Source organism: Calliopsis andreniformis, chromosome 8, assembly GCF_051401765.1.
Source record: "Calliopsis andreniformis isolate RMS-2024a chromosome 8, iyCalAndr_principal, whole genome shotgun sequence".
Classification (NCBI taxonomy): domain Eukaryota; kingdom Metazoa; phylum Arthropoda; class Insecta; order Hymenoptera; family Andrenidae; genus Calliopsis; species Calliopsis andreniformis.
In genome coordinates this window covers 9,760,909-9,781,171 of record NC_135069.1, presented here as the reverse complement: position 1 = coordinate 9,781,171, position 20,263 = coordinate 9,760,909, and the positions used below count along the sequence as shown (strand labels likewise).

General features: G+C 35.1%; 1 protein-coding gene across 2 annotated transcripts in view; it reads right to left on the bottom strand.

The window, feature by feature from the left end:
* LOC143182612 (terminal nucleotidyltransferase 5C) overlaps positions 1-20,263 on the bottom strand; it is a 105,860-nt gene that overhangs the window by 11,137 nt on the left and 74,460 nt on the right. The window contains exon 1 of one of the 2 annotated variants that reach the window (XM_076383721.1): positions 2,360-2,594. The exons of the other annotated variant lie outside the window; for it this stretch is intronic. Coding sequence (XP_076239836.1) covers positions 2,360-2,362 — 3 coding nt within the window. The 5' untranslated portion in view covers positions 2,363-2,594. Of the gene's footprint in view, positions 1-2,359; positions 2,595-20,263 lie in introns of those variants that run through there. 2 annotated transcript variants of the gene reach the window in all.

Here is a 20,263-nt window from a genome sequence, read left to right as displayed (position 1 = left end):
GTCGATATAAGCAAACACGTTCCATCGATTAAGTTGCCAAGGGTGACAGTAGAATGTGAACGAACGTGACAGGCAATCGACACTGACAGGATCCGCAGTTACAGTAGTTCCAACAGTGTTAAACTAATTTTGTGTTTAGTTAAGAGCCCAGGAAAATTTGTAAACATCAGAACCTATCATCTACTATTTATTTTACCACAATAAAAACTCAATATTAAATTTACTAGGTATTTAGTCTATTTAGACATTGCCATCTACCAACCACCACAATAAACCGATCAATTTAGAGTTCTAATTTATAAAAGCTATTTACAGATTCTTGAGTAACGTTTCAATCACTTTTCCTAGAATCCTTCCTTCGTTTCAATACCTAGATCCAGCAATAAACCACGCTTTCATTTATATTTATGTCTACTTTACGATCTCAAATTCTCTTTATTGAAGATTAGAAGCGACACTAGGTGTGCGAAGTGTACACATTTATAAATGTCAAAAGGTTACAACTTGGTGATACGTTCGCGAAACGTGCTCAAAATTCTCACCTGTTCTACAGACCCTCAAAGTAGAACGTTGCAACAAACTACTAGAACTTTCGTGGCTCTTCGAGGAAACGAAATTACTTGAACTATCACGAAGAACTTCTGTGATGTAACTCGTCGACTACATGTTGATGTACTGTTTATGTGGATCCGCAAATAACACACAATTTTATGAACATGCATTTAAAGTACATTGGCAATTTAAAAAAAATTCAGTAATAATACTTGGATGTCTACTTTGGGATTAAAAACTTAGAGTGGTAAGGCCATGGTATTTTTTTTAATTCAAATTTGAACATTTAGTATGTGAAATGTTTATCAATAATTTGCAAAGATTGATATATTGGATAATTGTAAATTTTCTGTGTATTATTAGGTAGCCATGAATCAGTTTTGCCATAATACTATCACTAAAATTGAAAAAGTCTAGAAAAATGTTCTCTAGTATTAATTGAAGAGATTTTGGTTTTGTCACAGAAATCTGCACAGAATTATAATTTAATCTCTATTTAAGTTTACGTATTGGAATCACTTTAAGATCTTGTTTCCAAGTTCAAATTACACGCTAGCAATTTGAATTTGCTTTCTGAAAATCTAGCACCAAATAAAATGATCATCGAACTTGTATCGAGACTCTAACACAGGACTATGAAAAATTTAAATAATAGGGAAAAAGTAATGACAGTGAATAAATATTCTGAAAAAATTGCTTGTCAGAACCTGACTTCGCTTAAACTTGACTCGAATTGCTATATTCTGGACACAACATTTCAATTCATTGTACGTTTTCACTTTCACTGAAGTTAACACTAGAACTACTCAAGATTAACGCATACTTCTCTTAAAACACTCAAATCGACGGATTTAAAAAAGAATAAACAACTCAAGAAAAAATAAACAGGTTTGTAAGAAATAAATAATCGTACAAAATTTTCAGCCTTCTCTTCCAGGGAATTACTGATGCGATTATTGAAGCCATAAACGAAATGTGGTCTTACAGTCGATGAAGAAATCAAACTTAGCGACAGCTATGACAGTCAGCCATTCAGCAGAGGGATTTGGAAGCACAGAAGAGCTGATTCAGGTCAGCGTGTACAAGAACATAGCTTTGAATTCATTTCCACACGGTCGCGATAACGCTTAATTATCGTAACTCCATTAAATGATAAGACAGGGTTCGCCGATTATGACCCAGCGTCGTTACTGCTATCGACACTCGGGTCCTCTACTGACCACAGCGATCTAGTGACTTAATATCAATCGATCATACTAGTAATCGATCGTCAAACCGAAATTCCGAGTAGTCGAAAGAACTCATAAACTTCAGGCAACATTCCACCTATAACTCCCATTTTTTGTTCATTTTCTCTAGGCACTTGGGAACGATAACACCTAATCATGGTAACTTCATTAGCTAATAGCCACACAGTTGATTACGGCTCGTTGCGTCACACTTGTCATCCACTTCGCGTTTCGTTCGTCACTGGCACGTGAACGTACACTAACAGTGCGAAATTGGAGCAAAATAAATGAAGAACTGAAACGCCAAGATCCTCCTCCCCTTCACGAACCATTATCATAATCCTGCCCACCGAATCGATCATCGACAAAAAAGGATGCACCCGAGTCACCGAATTAACCAACAAGGAACTTTCACTCGTCCAAAGCACTCTGTTCTTGAGTAACAACGAAGAGAGCCGAGGAAAACAGAGCGACGAGAACGACCTCCGCCACCACCTGTGGAGCACACTTTCCACCACACACTTCGATCGCCTCTGCAGAAACGAATCCAGCGTTAACGAAGCCCACTCGAGGCTTACCATGAAGGAGTGCTCGACTTAGTCGAGTGGCACGGACTCGATATCCACTGGGTCCAACGACGCGTCGAGGGAGGCCTGTTAGGGCAAGCGCGAGCACCGTCGAGCAGCAGACCCGACGTTGGCTGTGGCTCGCTCGATCTGCTTGTTGCACAGCCGGCGACGATACTGTCCTCGGAGGAGGCACTGTCAAAGCGGAGCAGGCGCGAAAGTGAGCACCGAGCGGACTGTGTGCGTAGATAACGACCTCGAGCCACGACTGGCCGAGAGATCCGCTGCTGATGAGAGGCACCAGCGAACTGAGGCCAGCGGAGTGAAAGGCGAATCAAGCGGACTGGCAGTGGCGGTGGTGACGGTGGCGGTGGTAGCGACGGCGACGACGACGACAGCACCATCAGCAAGGAGCAGTATTGGCGTCGCGAGTGCGCCAGGAGGGCAGCACGAAGCTACTATCGACTTCGCTGCGCCGTGGCGTCGCGATGCCAAAAAAGAATCTAGCGAACTGAGAGTCCGAATGTTTGCATCGAATTCACGCGCTGGGCGATTGCGGACGTGTGATGCTTCGCGTGGCTGCGACGCTGTGTAGAGGAGTAGGGAGACAACTGTTGCTCATGGGTCCTGGTAGGGTTTTGGGAGCCTCTTTTTTGAGGATCCTTGCCCGATTTTTGTGCTGATCCTGCTCGCGAATGTTGTGAGTGGAGATGATTTTCGAGGATCTTGTGTTTGGTAGAATTTTTGTATGATGATTTTGGGAACGTTGATGTTTCTGAGGAGATATTAGGTATTAATGTATGCTTAGGAGTTTGGGATTTCTATCTCATGGCAGTGGAAGCGTGTGATTACTGCGGTTGCAAGTATTATAAAAGGAGAAACAATGATTGAATTAAGATTACTTGCAAACTAAATTGATTTTTGGAAACTTAGATGATACTCATATTGTACTGCATTCTTTATAGGATCGAAAAAAGAGTTTCAGAGCTCACGAAAATTAAACTCAGAAATATTAAACAAAATAAATAAATTCTGAGATTAATTAAAACAAGTCTCACATAATTTAATATAAAACACTTTGTCCCTTTTCCCTCCTTTACGACGCTCCAAGACTTCTCGATCTTTTTCTGAGCCTACCCACTGCGAGTAGAATATATTTAGCCGAAAAATCCAGCAAAGAAAATACCTTGATCCCTCCATCGTTTTTTATTGAGACACGTTTAAATTACAATTACGACGTTGAAGTTTGATCAACCAGTCGCTCGAAAGAAGCGCGTTGCCCTAGATCCGTCTCGCGGCCCTCCCTCCTCGAACCGTACCGACTGCTCTAGTACTTTCTATGACGTCATACCGAAGAACGTGTGGGCGTCTCTGAATGAACACGCCAGTCGGGGTAAGGTTATACTCCCGCCAAGGGGAGGGGTATAGTGAACCCATAAATTAAATAAGGTGCGAAGAGCGCGCGTTTGGGCGTAAAAAGATAAGGAAACGGAGTGGGAGTTAGAGCTTTGGTTGGCAAACCTACTGTATAGTTCGTTATAAACTCGTTGAATCTAAAACGTGCCCTTTGCATTTTTGGACATCCTTCTCTGCTTTATTTTCACACTTATCAATTGGAAACAAACTGACAGTGCAAGGAGTAACTTCGAAAAGATGTCCACTATGCTTTATAAACTCGTTGCTTATAGAGTCGCGAATATATAACTAGTGAACATTATAGAGCAATAACGCGTTTAGGTAAACACGATTTGAGCATGAAAAATATTGCTTGCGTAGGACGTGGAATACGGTACGCGTCACACGAGTAGATTAAACCTTATCTTGGTTGGATATCAGGGGACAATTATGCAGAGATAACCGATGACGTCACAGCGCTGGAACAGCTACTATCTACTATATTGGCTTTTTCGTAGTTGTCGATAGTAAAAATACTTTTTTTCTGTTTTAAGCTTGAAAGCTTGTTGATAAGAGAAATGGAGAAGGTTCTGCCAATTCTTTCAGAGCTTATCAAAAGTCTGCTAGGTTCAGAGAACTCATTTCAAAAATTTTAGAATCCCAAAAATATTTAAATTCCTATTTTATTATTCGGCATGATTCAAAGTTCACCATAGCGTCTTTTAACAATATGTGTAATTTTACTTGTTAATAAGTTGTACCTACTTATTAATATTTCTGAATATCTACAGAATGTAAAATTTGTTGCTAGCTTGCTGTAATTTTTTAAACGAACGTCCAATGAATTTATGTCAAATTTAACATGCCTTAAAACTCATCACAGCCACGTTTTCAACACTCTACATAATCGAACAATGGATAGTAGAAGTAGAGGTACAAAGACATGTCAAGTAAAAGGATAGAAATCCAAATACTTCATGAGATCTGTGAAGTTTAGATCTAAAGAGATGGACAAACTTTACTATGTTTTGTGCAAGTATATGGTAAAATATAGACAGTTGAATACCTCAAATTAATTAACTGGATTTAATAACTTAATATACATATTCTTAATCCTCTGTTTCTCAAATCTACTGTGTACAAGCTCCACGTTATGAATCAACAAATTTCGCAAGCTCGGCTCAGAAGGATACCAGGTTAGCATACTACTCAAGTCTGATTGGAATTCGCCATATTCACAGTGTCCTTTCCACCGATTCTACACCCACGCGCGGGAGGCAAAGTCGTTGGTCGCGGGGTGGCGTATTTCCAGACGCCCACACGCTGTGCCAGAGAAGCAGAAGGCTGGACCAACAGGAGGGTCGACAAGTATTATCGATCTCCCCGATACCAGCAATCATCAACCCACGTCAACGCCCAGACCAGGATTTTATTTTTAAGCTCCCAGTGAACTACGTGCAATTTCGGCCAGTGACGGAGATAGATTTTGGTGGGTCAAGTGGTGCTTCGTAATAATCAGGGGGAAGACTTCGCTCTTCCCAAAACCGAAGAAATGAAAGACAGCGCTGTCACTTATATGATAGAACAGTTATTCGCTTATGTGATAGTCACTTATATGGTAGAGATGTTCACAATCGATATAATGTTATTAATTGTACTTGTTCACTAGTTTTATATCAGCTATTTACTTTGATTTAGTCATTTCGAGAAATCTTATATTTTTAAATACGACATAAATTGTACATTTGTCATTTTTACTTGTCACCTTTAAAGATCTCTTCTGATCAGTATTTTATTGATAATCGCAGCGTAATGAAGTAGTTACCAAAATTGTAACTGATTAATATATATAAATTCGTAGAAGATAGGAAACTAATAAAATTGGTTATTTTAAAAAATTGATTTTTCTTTGTCGGTATATTACTTTTCTGTGTTAATGTTTCTATGTATCAACTTTAATCTGTTTAGTTATAAAATTTTAATGACATATAACGAAGAAGATTACTGCGCAAAAAATTAATGACATTAAAGCAACACTTGTAGAAAGATCTTCACAATACGTTCTACAAGATTTTATAATAAATTAATAGAACATTGGGGAAATGGATAATACAAATCTAAGTAAATGGAGAAGAATCGAGAGGAATCGAGAAGAGTTGAGAAGAATTGAGAAGAATCGAGAAAAATCGAGAATCCTTCTGGAGAGTTTAATATCCCCAAATATATAACAATTTGTGACTTTCATTTATTACCATAAAAAACACCACTTCCTATTATTTCACATAATCCATCAGCTGGAATATTAAAATTTTCTGTTACACAATTACGTCCCAATAATAATATACGTTATTGTAATGTTCTCTGCAAACCACAAAACTTGTACTAAGGTACTAATAAATAATAATAAAAAAAAATGGAAGTCCTTGAACTTGACTGTTTTATAAAGCCTTTGGAGGGGACACTCTTTGATTTCTCAGTCGATACCGATATCACCTATCTATTGCATTAATGACTTTTATCGGTATATCGCATACGCCAGCAAAGCTCGTAAATACTAGAAACGCCGAGGAAATGGTCTAAATATAGCCTATCTGTTCACCTTCGAATGGAAAAGCGTCAGTATTATTTATTCCAGCTTTCATTTTCCCCACGAAGAGCTGCGCGTCGAAAGCAGATGTTCGTTACAATGTACCTCAAAATGGAGTTGTCGGGGTTTCTTTTACATCCGGTATAACGTCGACGGTCGGGAAAAGCCAGGAGCTGTTGCTTCACGAATAAAAGGAGGAGACGAAGAAATGGGGTTCGATCGAACGTCGATGAACGAAACGCCGAATGGAACTTTTTCAGCGACGACATAATAGGGGTCTTTTGCTTACGTCAAACGTGTCGCTTTGGTTTGATAATTAAGCTGTCGTTCAAGCGCTAGTGTATTGCAGATTCGACCGAACGAAAACGATCTTACATAACGCCTATGCCAGCTAGCGCGGGGACTGCGACAATTCTACATTGTCATGAATTATTTCATTCTTACATTGCGGCGCGAGTGATCATTGGGGAATGTTATCAGCTGACTCGAGTGCACGCTACTGTGATAACGTTTTACCTTGTTGCTTTAGCAATGTGATGTTTTCTCGTTGCGAACCCATCGTTTTGCTCTGTGGAACGTAACTGCAGTATCAGTGCAATTTGTCAGGGGTTCTGATTGTTTGGAGGAAAATTTTGTGACATCAATATTGTTACGTGAAAGAACTTTATGAACTTTTATTATAAATATGCGTACTTCTAACTCATCAAATATTTAAATTGCGTAGATATATATCTTTAAATTTTTGAATAGAGATATTTTTAAATAATACTATTTTCAAGCGTTTAAGTTTTCAAATGTTGACGTTTTTCAGAACTGAGATTTTCAGATACTGAAACTTTCAAAGTCTCAAATTTCAAATATTGAAATTTTCAATTGCTTAAAATTTTAAATAGTGAATTTTTGAATATTGATATCTGTAACACGTAAATGTACCTATTTGTCTAAAATATCCAAAATTCAATTTGAATTAAATTAAAATACCGTCATATTCCAAGCAAACACAGTTATTGTTATTTGAAATAAATTTCTATTAGAAGAATATCCACAATTTTATGTACTACAACCTTAACCCTGGAATGACACTGTTTTTTCGGACTGCAACAGAGCACACTGGGTATTTCAAGTTTAGTGTGATTTTTACACATTTCTAATATGTAAAAGCTTCTATAAAAATTCGCTGAAATACTTACAAGTGTATAGTTTAAGGTTACCAAATTGAAATGTTAAAAAAAATTACAGAACAGTTTTATTTGCAATTATATTGCAACACAGTAACATGAATTAGTATTTTGCTGGGGCCACGAAAGACTCCAGTGTGCTATTCCAAAGTTAATTTTATTAAACTTCTGGTCTGCGTTCAGGAAACGCAAACTCTCCCTATCTCCTAAGTACACTTATTATTCAGCTGGAGCCTGAAATTACTTGAGACTGCTAGTAGCACTGCTGAATATTATAATAAAGGGCTGTGAATTGACTTTGTTTTTTAAAAATCCCCACAAGAGAAAATCTTTTATTTCAATCCATGATTTGAGGGAAAGAATTAAAAGTATTTACTCGAGTGTGAATGCAGAACAATTGAACAATGTTATGAAAAATCTTGAAAACACAGTGACAGTATGCTCGAAATGTAATAGTAAAACGTTTGAGTACTTATTATAAGCTCTTACAGAAAGTAAAATATTTCATAAAATACTAATTTCTTTAATACTGTATCCCAATACTTTTTTACACAGACTGCTCTAAAGAATCGATCTACTTAAAAAAATATACAGTTCCATTAAAAAAGAAGTACAGTTGCACATAATATGTACACCGATACTCTTATGAAAAAAAGTCGTACTATCAGATGGTAGAGCTCATTAAATAGCGCACAATTTTCCTCTACAACTTCTTTCTAAATTCATCTGGAACAGACCTACAGCCCAGCCCAGTTACTGAAATCACTTTGCATAAAGCTAGATCAGTATTAGCAGTTTCAGCTGAACTTCGAACTGCACTTTAGTCGCGACCAATTTGCAAGAGATCATCCACCTCCAGTTTACGCGATCTCTTCCTCAATTGGATGGAAAACGCGGTTGTGAAATGTGATCGCGGAACAGTTAAATCACTCGTGAGGGATTAGGGTGGAACATCATGCTAGCGAACGATCGTGCATTAAACGCTGCTGAGAAATTCATGGCTGCGCGTCGGGATTTCATGCTGGCTCAAATTCAGTGAAACCTCGGCGCAGAGCCGTGGCCAGCGCTGGAAAAGCCGAGAGGTTTCGCCGCGCATCCGGAAATGTTCGCGCGTCGTCGTCGAATGCAGGTAGTCCCGAGGGTCAGCGATTGGTTGCCGCGAGGGGAATGCACCGAGGAGATGCAGGTTCATCGTGCCACGTGAAATCGTAATGTTTCACCTTTCTGCAACCGTCGTGCTAACGTTTCACTGACTCCGCGACCATTTAATTCGATCCTCCGCGGGGACTGTTGAAATGGGAGACAGTTTGCAGGTTGTTTATGAATTAAAGGGCACGCAGATTGACCAGCATGGGAAATGTTTGTCTGGATGACGAAACAGAGAATTGTTTAAGCGATGAATTATTATGGTACTCCTGAATATTTAGATAGCGATAGAATGGTCATGTATATTTGGGAACTTAGGTAATTGTGATGATTAGGTTGGAGTACTTTTTTGTGGTTTGTTTCTAGTTTCTAGTTTTTAGTAAAGGAAGTAAAATATTTGTAGAATTTGAAGATTTGAATTTAGTTACCTTTTTATATTATGTTTTTGTACTTGGTACATAACAATGTATTGGATATTAATTTAGAGCTTCTCTTTTCTGATTTAACTGACACCTATTTTACTGGCTTATTATGTGCTTAATTATTATGAGTTGTACACTATGTTCTGCATTATTTTAAAAAATACAAATATGTTTTGTACCATTACGTTTTGTGTATTATTATATGATTTAATATTACTTGTAGGTCCTATCAAAACATTTAAATTTGTATATTACAAATTGTACTACTCAAGTTTTCCAACTTTTATGAAAGTACACTAATTTGATATATTTTCTCTCATGCTTTCATTTCCAACTTTCAGGTCCGAAATAAATATTTATCGTATCACTCACCCTGTATCAATTTGTATAATACATGGGGCACAATCACCCACAAAAATAAAGGATTTCCTAAACGATTAGATCAACCAATCCAATTTGACATTATGATCGCACATTTCCTTATTAGAAGAAATCACACAGATAAGATTAGATAATCGCAGCTGTACAAAGGAAACTGTCGGAAGAGTCAAGCTCAAGTCCAAGCCTGAGATTTTCCAATGAGATTCTCGATTCTTCGATCGAATCTTCGAGAATCGAGTAGAAGTCGCGCGCGACAGCGAGCCTTCTCTCACAAACTCGGAGAAGCAGGTAAAAATTTTTCCCTTAGGTAAGCAGTTACAACCGTTTCTTCGTTCTTCGTTCTTCCTAATTCTGTGAAATGCTAAATACACTAATGGCTAATAGTTTGAAATCGTGTACTAAATTGGCGAAAACGAAGGTCACCTCATTAAACGGATGATTTAAGTAACAGTCACGAATGTTACGAGCTTTTTCATTATACTGAAATAAAGAACACTGTAAATATTATTGGAAGTAGTATTTTTAACGATAAGAAAAAATACTGTAACATACAGGGTATTCCAGAAATAGGTTGCCATACATTGGTATTCTACTTCTCCTGCGTCTATCCTCGCTATGCGCGTCGACAGTAGAATGTGTCGTCAAGTCAGACACGTTTCGTCATTCTTCATTTTCGCCTTATTTTGCTAAATAGAATCTCCTCTTCGAATTCCCTTACCTGTTATATAAATAGCTTTTCAATATAGTACGTGACTCCTCCGTATTTTTGATACACGAATTATGGCTTCTATTATGATAAAATTTGATCACTCCTACACAAGATGTTTTACAAAGAAAATGTCAAGCTTATCTAGCATATTAAGAAAAAAATTCTATTCAAAAAATATTGTAGAATATATGACGATATAAACCATATAATGATATAAACCATAAATAAACCAGACGCATTCAAGCTACCTCTATTTTGTTTAATTGCTTATTTGAAACCATGTGAAATTGTTTACATATACAGGGTGTCCAGGTTGAAGCAGACCACCATATCTCTTCTGTTTTTCATGACACGAAAACCATCCACAGTATAATTTAAATGGCATTGAAGGAGGGATATCATGGAAGAATAATCTTCTGTGAAGTATCATTTGTTTAATTTTTTAGGTTTTTGTGTTATTAAAAACAGCAGAGAGTTTAGGTGGCCTGCTTCAACTTGGACACCCTGTATTCTTTCTTGGGTGAGTACTTCACTTTTATTACTACAAAAGGCGCAAACACCAGAGACACAAACAGCTTATCTCAATCAGAACGGAAACGGAATCTCTTTCGACAATTAAACGTATCAATATTACGCTCCATGTTTCGATAACGCAGCTGAATTGTGACATATTTATATAATATTTTTTATTCAGACTAGCCTTCCAAATATGCTAGTACAAATGACCAGTTTCTGCGTGAATCATCTTGTGTAACAGAATTTTTATAAGTAACAGATTGAAAACTTTTGTCACGCGGTGTACATCTAGTCACGTTTCACGCAGACTAGTATTCTGGACAATTAATATCTTCTGTTTCTTTACGTCTTGTAATCGATGTGATTCCAGGAAATGCAATTTCAACGCTGCCGCGGCGCACTTGACTAAGTAACTCGTTGCTCATTCCGTGTAAATGACGTAAGACGATTTAGAAAGAAGACTAAAGAGTTAACGAGTTTATTCTGATCACCATTTCGAGGACGCTTGTACGAAGATTAAGGTGTCTATTGTCTTGTTAGCCTATTGTCGAATGTCGATAGATAAACAATCAATAGCTGGTTTTTCTATTTCATCAAAAGGTTTTATCTGTGTATTAAATCGTACAAATGGAGCTGTTGATTTTGTAGATGAGTATAAAAATTGTGTAAGTTCTGTGTAAAAAATATTCATACTAAAGAGAGAATTTTTAAAATTCAGCAGAGACAGAAATCGACCTTGACTTCTTTTTGACCATTTTCATCCGACTTTTTTAATAATTATAAAAAATGTACAGTTACTGTACTGGATGTGTTGTGAAGGTGGAGAGAAAATAGAAAGTATGAATTAAAATATTAATGACTTCTGTATTTCACGTTAAAGCGTTTATTCGATGAATGCTGTAACAGGGTTTTTGTTAGAGGTGAGATAAAGGTCAATGAAGTCTTCCATGTCATTTACTATTAGCGCTTTTCTTACAGTAATTAAATAAGAATTTTTACGAACTGTCCTATACATTTTTGCAATCTTAAATGTCATTTAGAAATCAATGTTTTATTTAACCTCTAATCGCTATCTCTAATCATTATCTCTAGTCATTTTTAGTGTTAATGACAGAAATGTAGCAGTTGTTTTCCAAAATATAATTGTGAAATTCAATAAACCCAGGTTTGAAATAAATATTCTACGATTCATAAAAATGGAACAAATATTCTAGGATAAATAAAAATGGCATAAGTAAATCAATTTTAGCAATATTGTCACAGTATTACTCATTACAGTTTCGCAACTGGTTACTAGCAATAATCCCATACAGTATACAAATATATATAAATAATTTTATTCATATTTGTCCAACGAGAAGCCAAAATGGAAGCAAATAATAGTTTTATTGAAAGAAAGAAATTAATGGTAATGTGTAACTAAAGGTTATGTGTAATAACTCGTAAATGAACAAATAAATAAATTAGAAAAGTGATTTTACGTAAGAGTTAAACTGAACATCGACGAACTTATAGCGAGTAAATGCTCCAAAAAAATACTTCCCAAAATTGAATTTTCGTATGCAATTGTGTATACAATTTTCAACAACGATTCCTTCGTTGCAGCAAATATTTCATTCGATCGACTTTACCAGTTAATTATTACTGCTGCGATTTTTGAGCAAGGTCTTGAAATAAATGTATAACTATCGTCGGCTGATAAGGCTCGAGGGTTAAAGCAGGTTAAACGATAAGATTCTAATCGTGTGCATGTCGGTAAAAGTTAATTCCCGTGGAGCACGACGACAAACTCGAAGAAATACTGTCTATTAAATTGCAAATTACGACAATGCTTCCCCGGCGCTATCTACACATGATAAAATTCAATTACGCTCGTTTGTTTACAGCCGCTCACGTATGCATTAACCGCGCGAGAATTTGCTTTTGCCTTTTGTTCCGTGAATTTCGAGCCCCAACTTTCGCTTTGCTTCGAGTTTTAATTTGAAAAATTGTACAATTTCACGATATATATTATTAATAGACTGGGCTGTTAATGCATTTGTAAACAATTTGCAAATGCATAGGATACGTAAAAACAGACGAAACATGTGAAGAATACATTACAATACTTGAAAGGTGAAAAAGATTTCTATTGTAATTCAATACCTGTAATTGTGTTTCAAAATGTGAATTTGTATAAACATCCTCAATTTTCAATTACTATACTTTTACGTTGTTTCTTTGTTCATGAATCGTTTTTTCTGCGAACATAGTACCGATACATTGATCGAGATATGAGAATGTTTTATTAAAAGGAACAATCGCTGTGCAAGTAATTTGTTAGCACGATATCGATCTGGGCAAAACAAGGCTTAATGGAATGGTAATTAACGTTACAAGTGTAGGCAATTACAAATCTATAGAAAGTAGGAAATGGCTGGTTGGAACTCAATGATTTAATAAATATTGAAAACTTAGCACTGCACGAATCATAGAATGTCAGTGAATGTAGGATAAAATAGATGTTATATTATTAACTGTATAATACTAAAATTTGTAAGCAGCAAAATATGTAATACATTTGTATAACACCACAAGCTACTCGATGGTTGCTAACGACATAAATAAATAAATTAAGAAATAGTACGTAATATATGAATGAATAGAAGTTAGAATTTCTTTATCTATTTAGAAAACAAATTTATTTATAAGAGGATTTAAAAGAAATAATTTCGTAATCAAATATTTTTTCATGCTGCTTTAGATTATATGTCCTCTTTCGACGAAATAACATAGTGAAGAAATTGTGTGGAAGTTCTTGGAAGATAACACTTTCCTGTTATTCAAGAGTTGAAATCCTGTTGCTAATGATACAAATATTTATAGAGTATATTAGCTATGTACATTCGCATACTGGGTGTCTCATTTGAGCTCATTTGTTACATCACAATTGTTGACTATTATCGATGCGTATAAAAACTGTTAAGCTAGTTTTTTCATTTTCATTCTACATAATTTTTATAACGCTAACATATACCTACTTGTTTGAGTAGGTTGTTGAGTAAGTTCAAGAATTTTTATAAAAAAAAACTATCGATAGAAACGATGCCAAATGTTTTCCCCTAAAAGATACATCTCTTAGGTATATTATCCTAAATTTTCGCGAAAAAATGTGATTAACTAAATGAGATATTGTCGTCAATAGGAGACGTGTTTTTTTGGTGCATTTCAAAACAAAGAGTTGAATAGATACCAACTATAAATAAACTTTAGAAGTTCTTGATGATTTTCGAATTTTAATTTTGCAAAATGCTGGTCCTGTAAAATTGAAGTATAGAATTACAATGGGGAAATCGTATCTTCTTTTTTAATTATAAAAGAATAGGAAACAAAATGTTAAAAAGTGAGATCGACAAAGACTTCTAAATTTTATCTATTTTTAATATCGATTCGGTTTTCTAAGGCCAAAAAATGTTCACCAGCAAATAAACCGCGTCTTCTATCGATGACAATATCTCTTTTAGTTAACAATATTTCTTAATAAAAATTTAAGATAATATAGCTGATTTTTTGAATTTTCGAACTATGAGTTTCCTGCAGTCCACTAGGTGGATGCAATTCCTTAATACTGAAACGATGCGCAGTAAATGTAAATTTTCAGAATTGCAAATGTCCTAATAGGAAAAAATTTGCTTTTAAGCTAATTGTAAAGAAAAGCAGACTCCATAATTCCGAGATATTTTTAAAATTGAGAAGTTTCGTATATTGCAAGGCGTGCTTTTTCACGCTTTAATAAAACATCTCGACTTCGCGCTTGAAATCTCAGCTACAAAGAACGTGACCAAAGGAGAAGGGAACAGTTGAAGCTTCAACACAATAAGAGTGCGATATTCTAACGAGATTGTTACTAGACACTCTGTCTAGTTGACGTAGAAGTCTCGAGACGGTTAACCACCAGAAAATTGAAAACAAGGCCAGCTTCGTGACGAGTACACTACTGCCTAGTCCAGCCTGCAATCAGCCTATCTTGCTACGGTACAATACTTTTACAAGACACTGAATGCAGTATTTATTAACTATACGTGTGATAGAAAGTTAGAGAAGAATAAATGAAATTATAATTATGCGAAAAATAACACTATAAAGCTATGTAATGCAAACTAATGTTGAACGTAACGACAAACTACAGGGGTCCACGCTGAAGCAGGCCACCTAAATACCTTCTCTGATTTAAAAGACACAAAAATTGGGCATGTCATAATTTTGCTTTTTAAAATTTCGTGTTATTAAAAACAGAGGAGGTATTTAGATGGTCTGTTCAAGCTTCTTCTTGTCAAGCTTCATTTTATTTCACTCAGATACTTCTTATCGACAGACTACCCTCTGTTCTCCAATTAAATAGTTCTGTCAAAGTTAATCATACTTCAACCATTTGCAAAGTTCCATTATTTGGAAGTTCTCGTTGACTCTAAACTCAATCACTATGGGATCGAAGTTCCACCTAATAGCTGTTTCGTTCCCTTTGGCTACATGTATGATGGGGAAAATTTGGAGCAAATTACCTAAGGTAGTAAACAGAATCATGTGAACCTTCTGAGAAATCGGTCCAATTACAGTTTTACAGCTTCAAATTTTCTCTAACATCCACTACACTTGTAATGATGCTTGAAATCATGATCACTTTGTGCACCTGACATTAATTCTAACTGGGTCTAGAAGACATAAAACGTAATTATTGTCCTGTCACCAACATTCCTAAAGGTGTGGCTCCAACGAGGCAACTACAAGCAACATCTTGTTTCTTTTTGCTGCGTGTTCCAAAAGGTTTCCAACCAACTGTAACTTAAGGAAACTTATTGTTCATACTGTAGCGACACAATCTAAGGAATATTTGAATTTCGTAGAGTGCATTTGTTGCCTACAATAAATTGTTCACATGTACGTATAAATCGTGTTCTCTCTAGTGGCTACAAAATCGGGCGACAGAACATATAGACTCAAGGAAAATTTGTTTGAATTGCGCACAGTAACAAATAACAAGCGGCGAAATTGTCATCAGTAAAATCGCGTTCAAACTAGTGAAGTTACTTCAATCCAAGCCACTTGTGTTTAAGTATCTTGATGTCAAGTTTGTGTTTACACAAGTCAAGTCACTTGATTCAATTGGTTTGCATTCAAAGCTAACTTGAATTCAAGTTGTCATACAAAGAAAATAAAAATAGTGTTGGAAGAGGTGGTACATCCTGATTATTTAGTTACATATTTTTCAAACAAAAAAAACTTGTAGCAGCTTCCTTACATTCACATGTTTGAAACTAGCCCTGCATGCTAGAGGATACATCTTGGTACTCATCAGTCAATGTATATTTCAAGGCAAAGAAGAGTTGGAAGGACGTCAACTTCACTTGAAGTTGGAAAGGATATTCCAAGTCAAGTAACATAACATGTTCACGTTGGTCAAATTCTCTCAAATCGCTTGAATTCAAGTAAAATGACTAATCTGAACATGCCTAGAGGAAACAGAAACTTGAATGGATGTTTCAAGTCAAGTAAAATAACATATTCACACTGATCAAGTTGCTTCAAATCTCTTACATTCAAACCCCTTGAGTTCAAGTGCCTGGACTGATCTGAACAGGACCTAACAGAAACATGAAGAAATAATGGTAACAAGCAGCAACTTTGTCAAGAAACACTGAACAGTAACAACATGTTGCTCGTTCTTGCCTCAGCGAAGCCATACTTTAACAGTATAATCAGCGAAGTGTTTTTGTTTCGACCTCGGTTATTCGAACTTCCACTGTTTCCAGCAAAGTCGGAAAGTTATTGTGGGAGGAGGCTCGATCGGTCGGTTACGAGACAGGTTGGTGTATTCATCGAAAATAATACGTTCCGCCTCGCGATCGTTCCAATTTTCCTTGTTTCGAGGATCACAGGGTCTGATGCAGACGCTAACCGCAATGGAATGAAAACCGCGACCGCGGATTCTGTTTTTTCCTGGTTAAAACAAACGAAGCCACGCCTCGATTTAAACGAAAAAACACCAGCGATCCAGCTGGGAATTGATTCGTGTCTAAAATGAAATTGAATCTTTGCTTTTCTAGTTTAGTCAGAAAAGTCTATAAGTTATAGTATCATTAAAGGTATCAAGATTTTGTTAAAAGGATTGATCGATTCTAGGTGCTAGAGGAATTGAACTATTAAAATCTGTTGCTTACAGTTTGAAGTATTTTAGCATAGTTTTTGAAGAGATTCGTGTTGAGTTCTTCTACAAGATATAGTTAATTCAAATAAGATAGAGTTCTCTATTTACAAAATTTACATATACATATAAAACTGTACGTGTGGCTTTTGCTATAGATCTTGTTCATTATAAATACAGAGACTAGGTACAAATTTTTGAAATCAATTTCTGTGCTGGGCGTTTAGTTTTCCTTATCAAAAATCTAAATACAGTGAATGAAAACAAAATTGGCTGCTTAGAATAATTCTAGTATATGTAACGAGCTTGCAACAAGATAATACTCCACATGCATACAAAACTCCTGATACACGATTATTTTGAAAAAATTGTATACAACTCCTAACAGTTAAATAAATAAATACTTAGTAAAGTTAGGTATAATTGATACAATACGATGGGCAACAATAATAAACAAGATTAAAGTTACTAAAAGTATGAAGTATTAAAGTAATTTCAATACAGTAACACATTATTCAAACAAAGTATACAACGACTCATGAATTTATTCACGAACAATTACTAAATGCAATACTGAAATTCTAAGAATAGTTTTCGTATGAAAATTTTCAAAATTAAACAGGGTTAACAACTGAAAACGTGGCATAGATAAGAAACGAATATGTACACCACAAGTAGGTTTGGCAATGAACTATATACTGTCAATTAGCGTGCTCATTAAAAAATTATAATATTCTAAAGTAAATAGTGATAACAATATTCTAAAAAAATAATCATAAAATAAAAATATTTAATAATTTAAAACTGTTACTACCTTGATTATGTTCACCAACTGCCGCAAGTTTTCAAATAAAATATCTTTTCTCAAAACACCACTATCGATCCATGACAATCATGCCACATCTAGGTTTATCTTCCAACTCAGAATCACCAATGCAAACGTTGGGAAGCCAGTATCGATACGCAAATACGCTTAAAATTCACGGCCACAGCTCTTCGCCAAATTCCAGTCTGATCAATCCATCGCATCTACGTTTACATTCTGCCTAAATTCCCGTGACACGATCAACCGAAAACAGAGTACGTTGTGCTTCGTGCTTAAACGCTACGAGGGCTCAAACCGTACTGACATCCTCTGATGAAAGTCAAGCGTTTCATAAACACAAAGGACAAAGCTAAGAAAATGATATAATGTTGTAAACAGCGATGAGTAGGTCATTGGAAACTGTTTAGCTTACAATTAGCGAAACGAACACTGCTGTCTTGCTAATTTAATAATATATCCCGTCCTTTTTCCTACAGAGAATAGTTATACGGGGTGTAACAAATATAATCTTCGATATTTTGAAAGGTGATAGGAAATGCTGATTCTAAATTAACAGTCAAAGGATTCTGTAATTTTACAGATACATTAAGGGGTGGTAGAAGTAGAACAAAACGTGTCAATACATTTTGTTGTATCTTTTTTAAAGGTTTAAGTATCTGAGGTCAATTTCCTACGAACATTTCGGATTTTTAAACTATAAGAAACACAAGAATTATCACCCTTCAATATATCTGTAAAATTACAGAATCCTTTGGTTGTTAGTGTAGCATATAAGTGTGTTAACTTTATGGCATTATTATTGCAAAATGAAGGCAAGTCGGACATTCTGTTACAGGCCATTTTGTGCTCCAAATGAGACCTCCTACCATCCCTTAAAATATCGAAGACTACATTTATTATACCCTATACAGAGTTAGGAAAATCTCGAAAATGAACTATTTCATTTTTTGTTAAAAATAAAATTAAGACTGAAGTTATTTCAATAATTATGCATAATATACGATTCATATCAAACTCTTTTTATAGCCACTGCAGCGGAGTTTGAAAATTAGTTAATGGATCAATTTGATACTGATGTCACTTGAATCATTAATAGTAAATTGATTGAAATTACTGCGCAAAGTTAATTGTAAATTTTGTTAAAATTCTGATAATCAACTGGCTCGTAAATTATTTTGTAGATTAAACCAATTTAGGGTAAATATTCCAATATTTACCAGAATTTTAATATTGGAGTGTTATTCATTAAGTGCCATTACGTAGTCCAACATTTTTCAATTCCGTTTTCCTGTCATTAGTATGATATTCTTGCATCATTTGTAAATCTAGAACACGGTAGTTTGGGCTCGTGTACTCAGACCCTAGGTATTTTTAAATACAGTTTTTTTAGGAGCTATTTAAACTTTATGACGCAAAGGTGAAAAACAACATTCCTGTAGATTCTGTACAGTTTTTACGAAAAGTTCCATTGCTCGTTCCATTTTATTATTCCATATAAATAACTAAAACTACCGTTTAAATATAACAATACATAGTTCCATGTGAACTAAATTGTTAAATGAAAAATAAATTGAAATATTTTTTCTACTAATTCTTTGGCTTATTTCAGTCTTTATAAAACAATTTAATTATAGACGTTAGTTTAAATATTCAGATACTAGTTTAAATATATTTAAAATACTGGTTTACTTTACTTCAATATCTATTATTCAGCATGCTATTAAATTTTCAGTATAAGGTGCTTGCAAGACATATAACATTAATTCGACAAAAAGAAAAAATATATATATTTAAAAATATTCTCTACATAAGTGTTTATACTTTTGAAGCACCTAATACTACTTAAATTAAAATATTGTAGTACTGTAAATATTAATACATTCAAATAAAAGATTGCAATTTAAGTACCACATATTTTAAATAATATTTAAAGTTTGAAATAATATTTTAACAATCATTTTGAATATTTCTAATTTCAAGTTTACTCGACCCAGCCTTGCTCTACGATCGATGAAGCTCTAAACGTAGCTCATGTAATATACATCTTACAGTAGAGGATACGAGTTTTACAAACACTTGTGAATAACCGTATACAAGTGCAACGTATCTTTACGTTGCATGCATCGTGTAAACAACAAGTTGCACTCAATCAACCGTGTGTACCTTAATGTGCACACGATTCGTGTAACGTTGCATCGTTTGACAAGAGTACACGCGTGACACAGGCTCGAGATGGATTCCACGAGGCTACGTTATATTGTAAAGAGACGACAATTACGCATGCAAATTTCACGATTTAATGAGTTGCTGGTTTCATGTTTTCTAATTGATTTTTATGTATATACATTCAATAAAGTATTTAAAATAAGAAATTTCTTATGATATTTGACTTCATCTGAACAGAGAGTTCTTCTGAAATCTTCTCAGATATTCGAACAAGATTTTACAGAGAATACTTTTAGTACTTCTAGCACATTTGAACAAAAAATGAAATGAAAAATACTCTCTAATTTAACACGACAAAAATACTCTCTAATTTAACAAAGCGACACAACTTAAAATTGTAGTCAATATT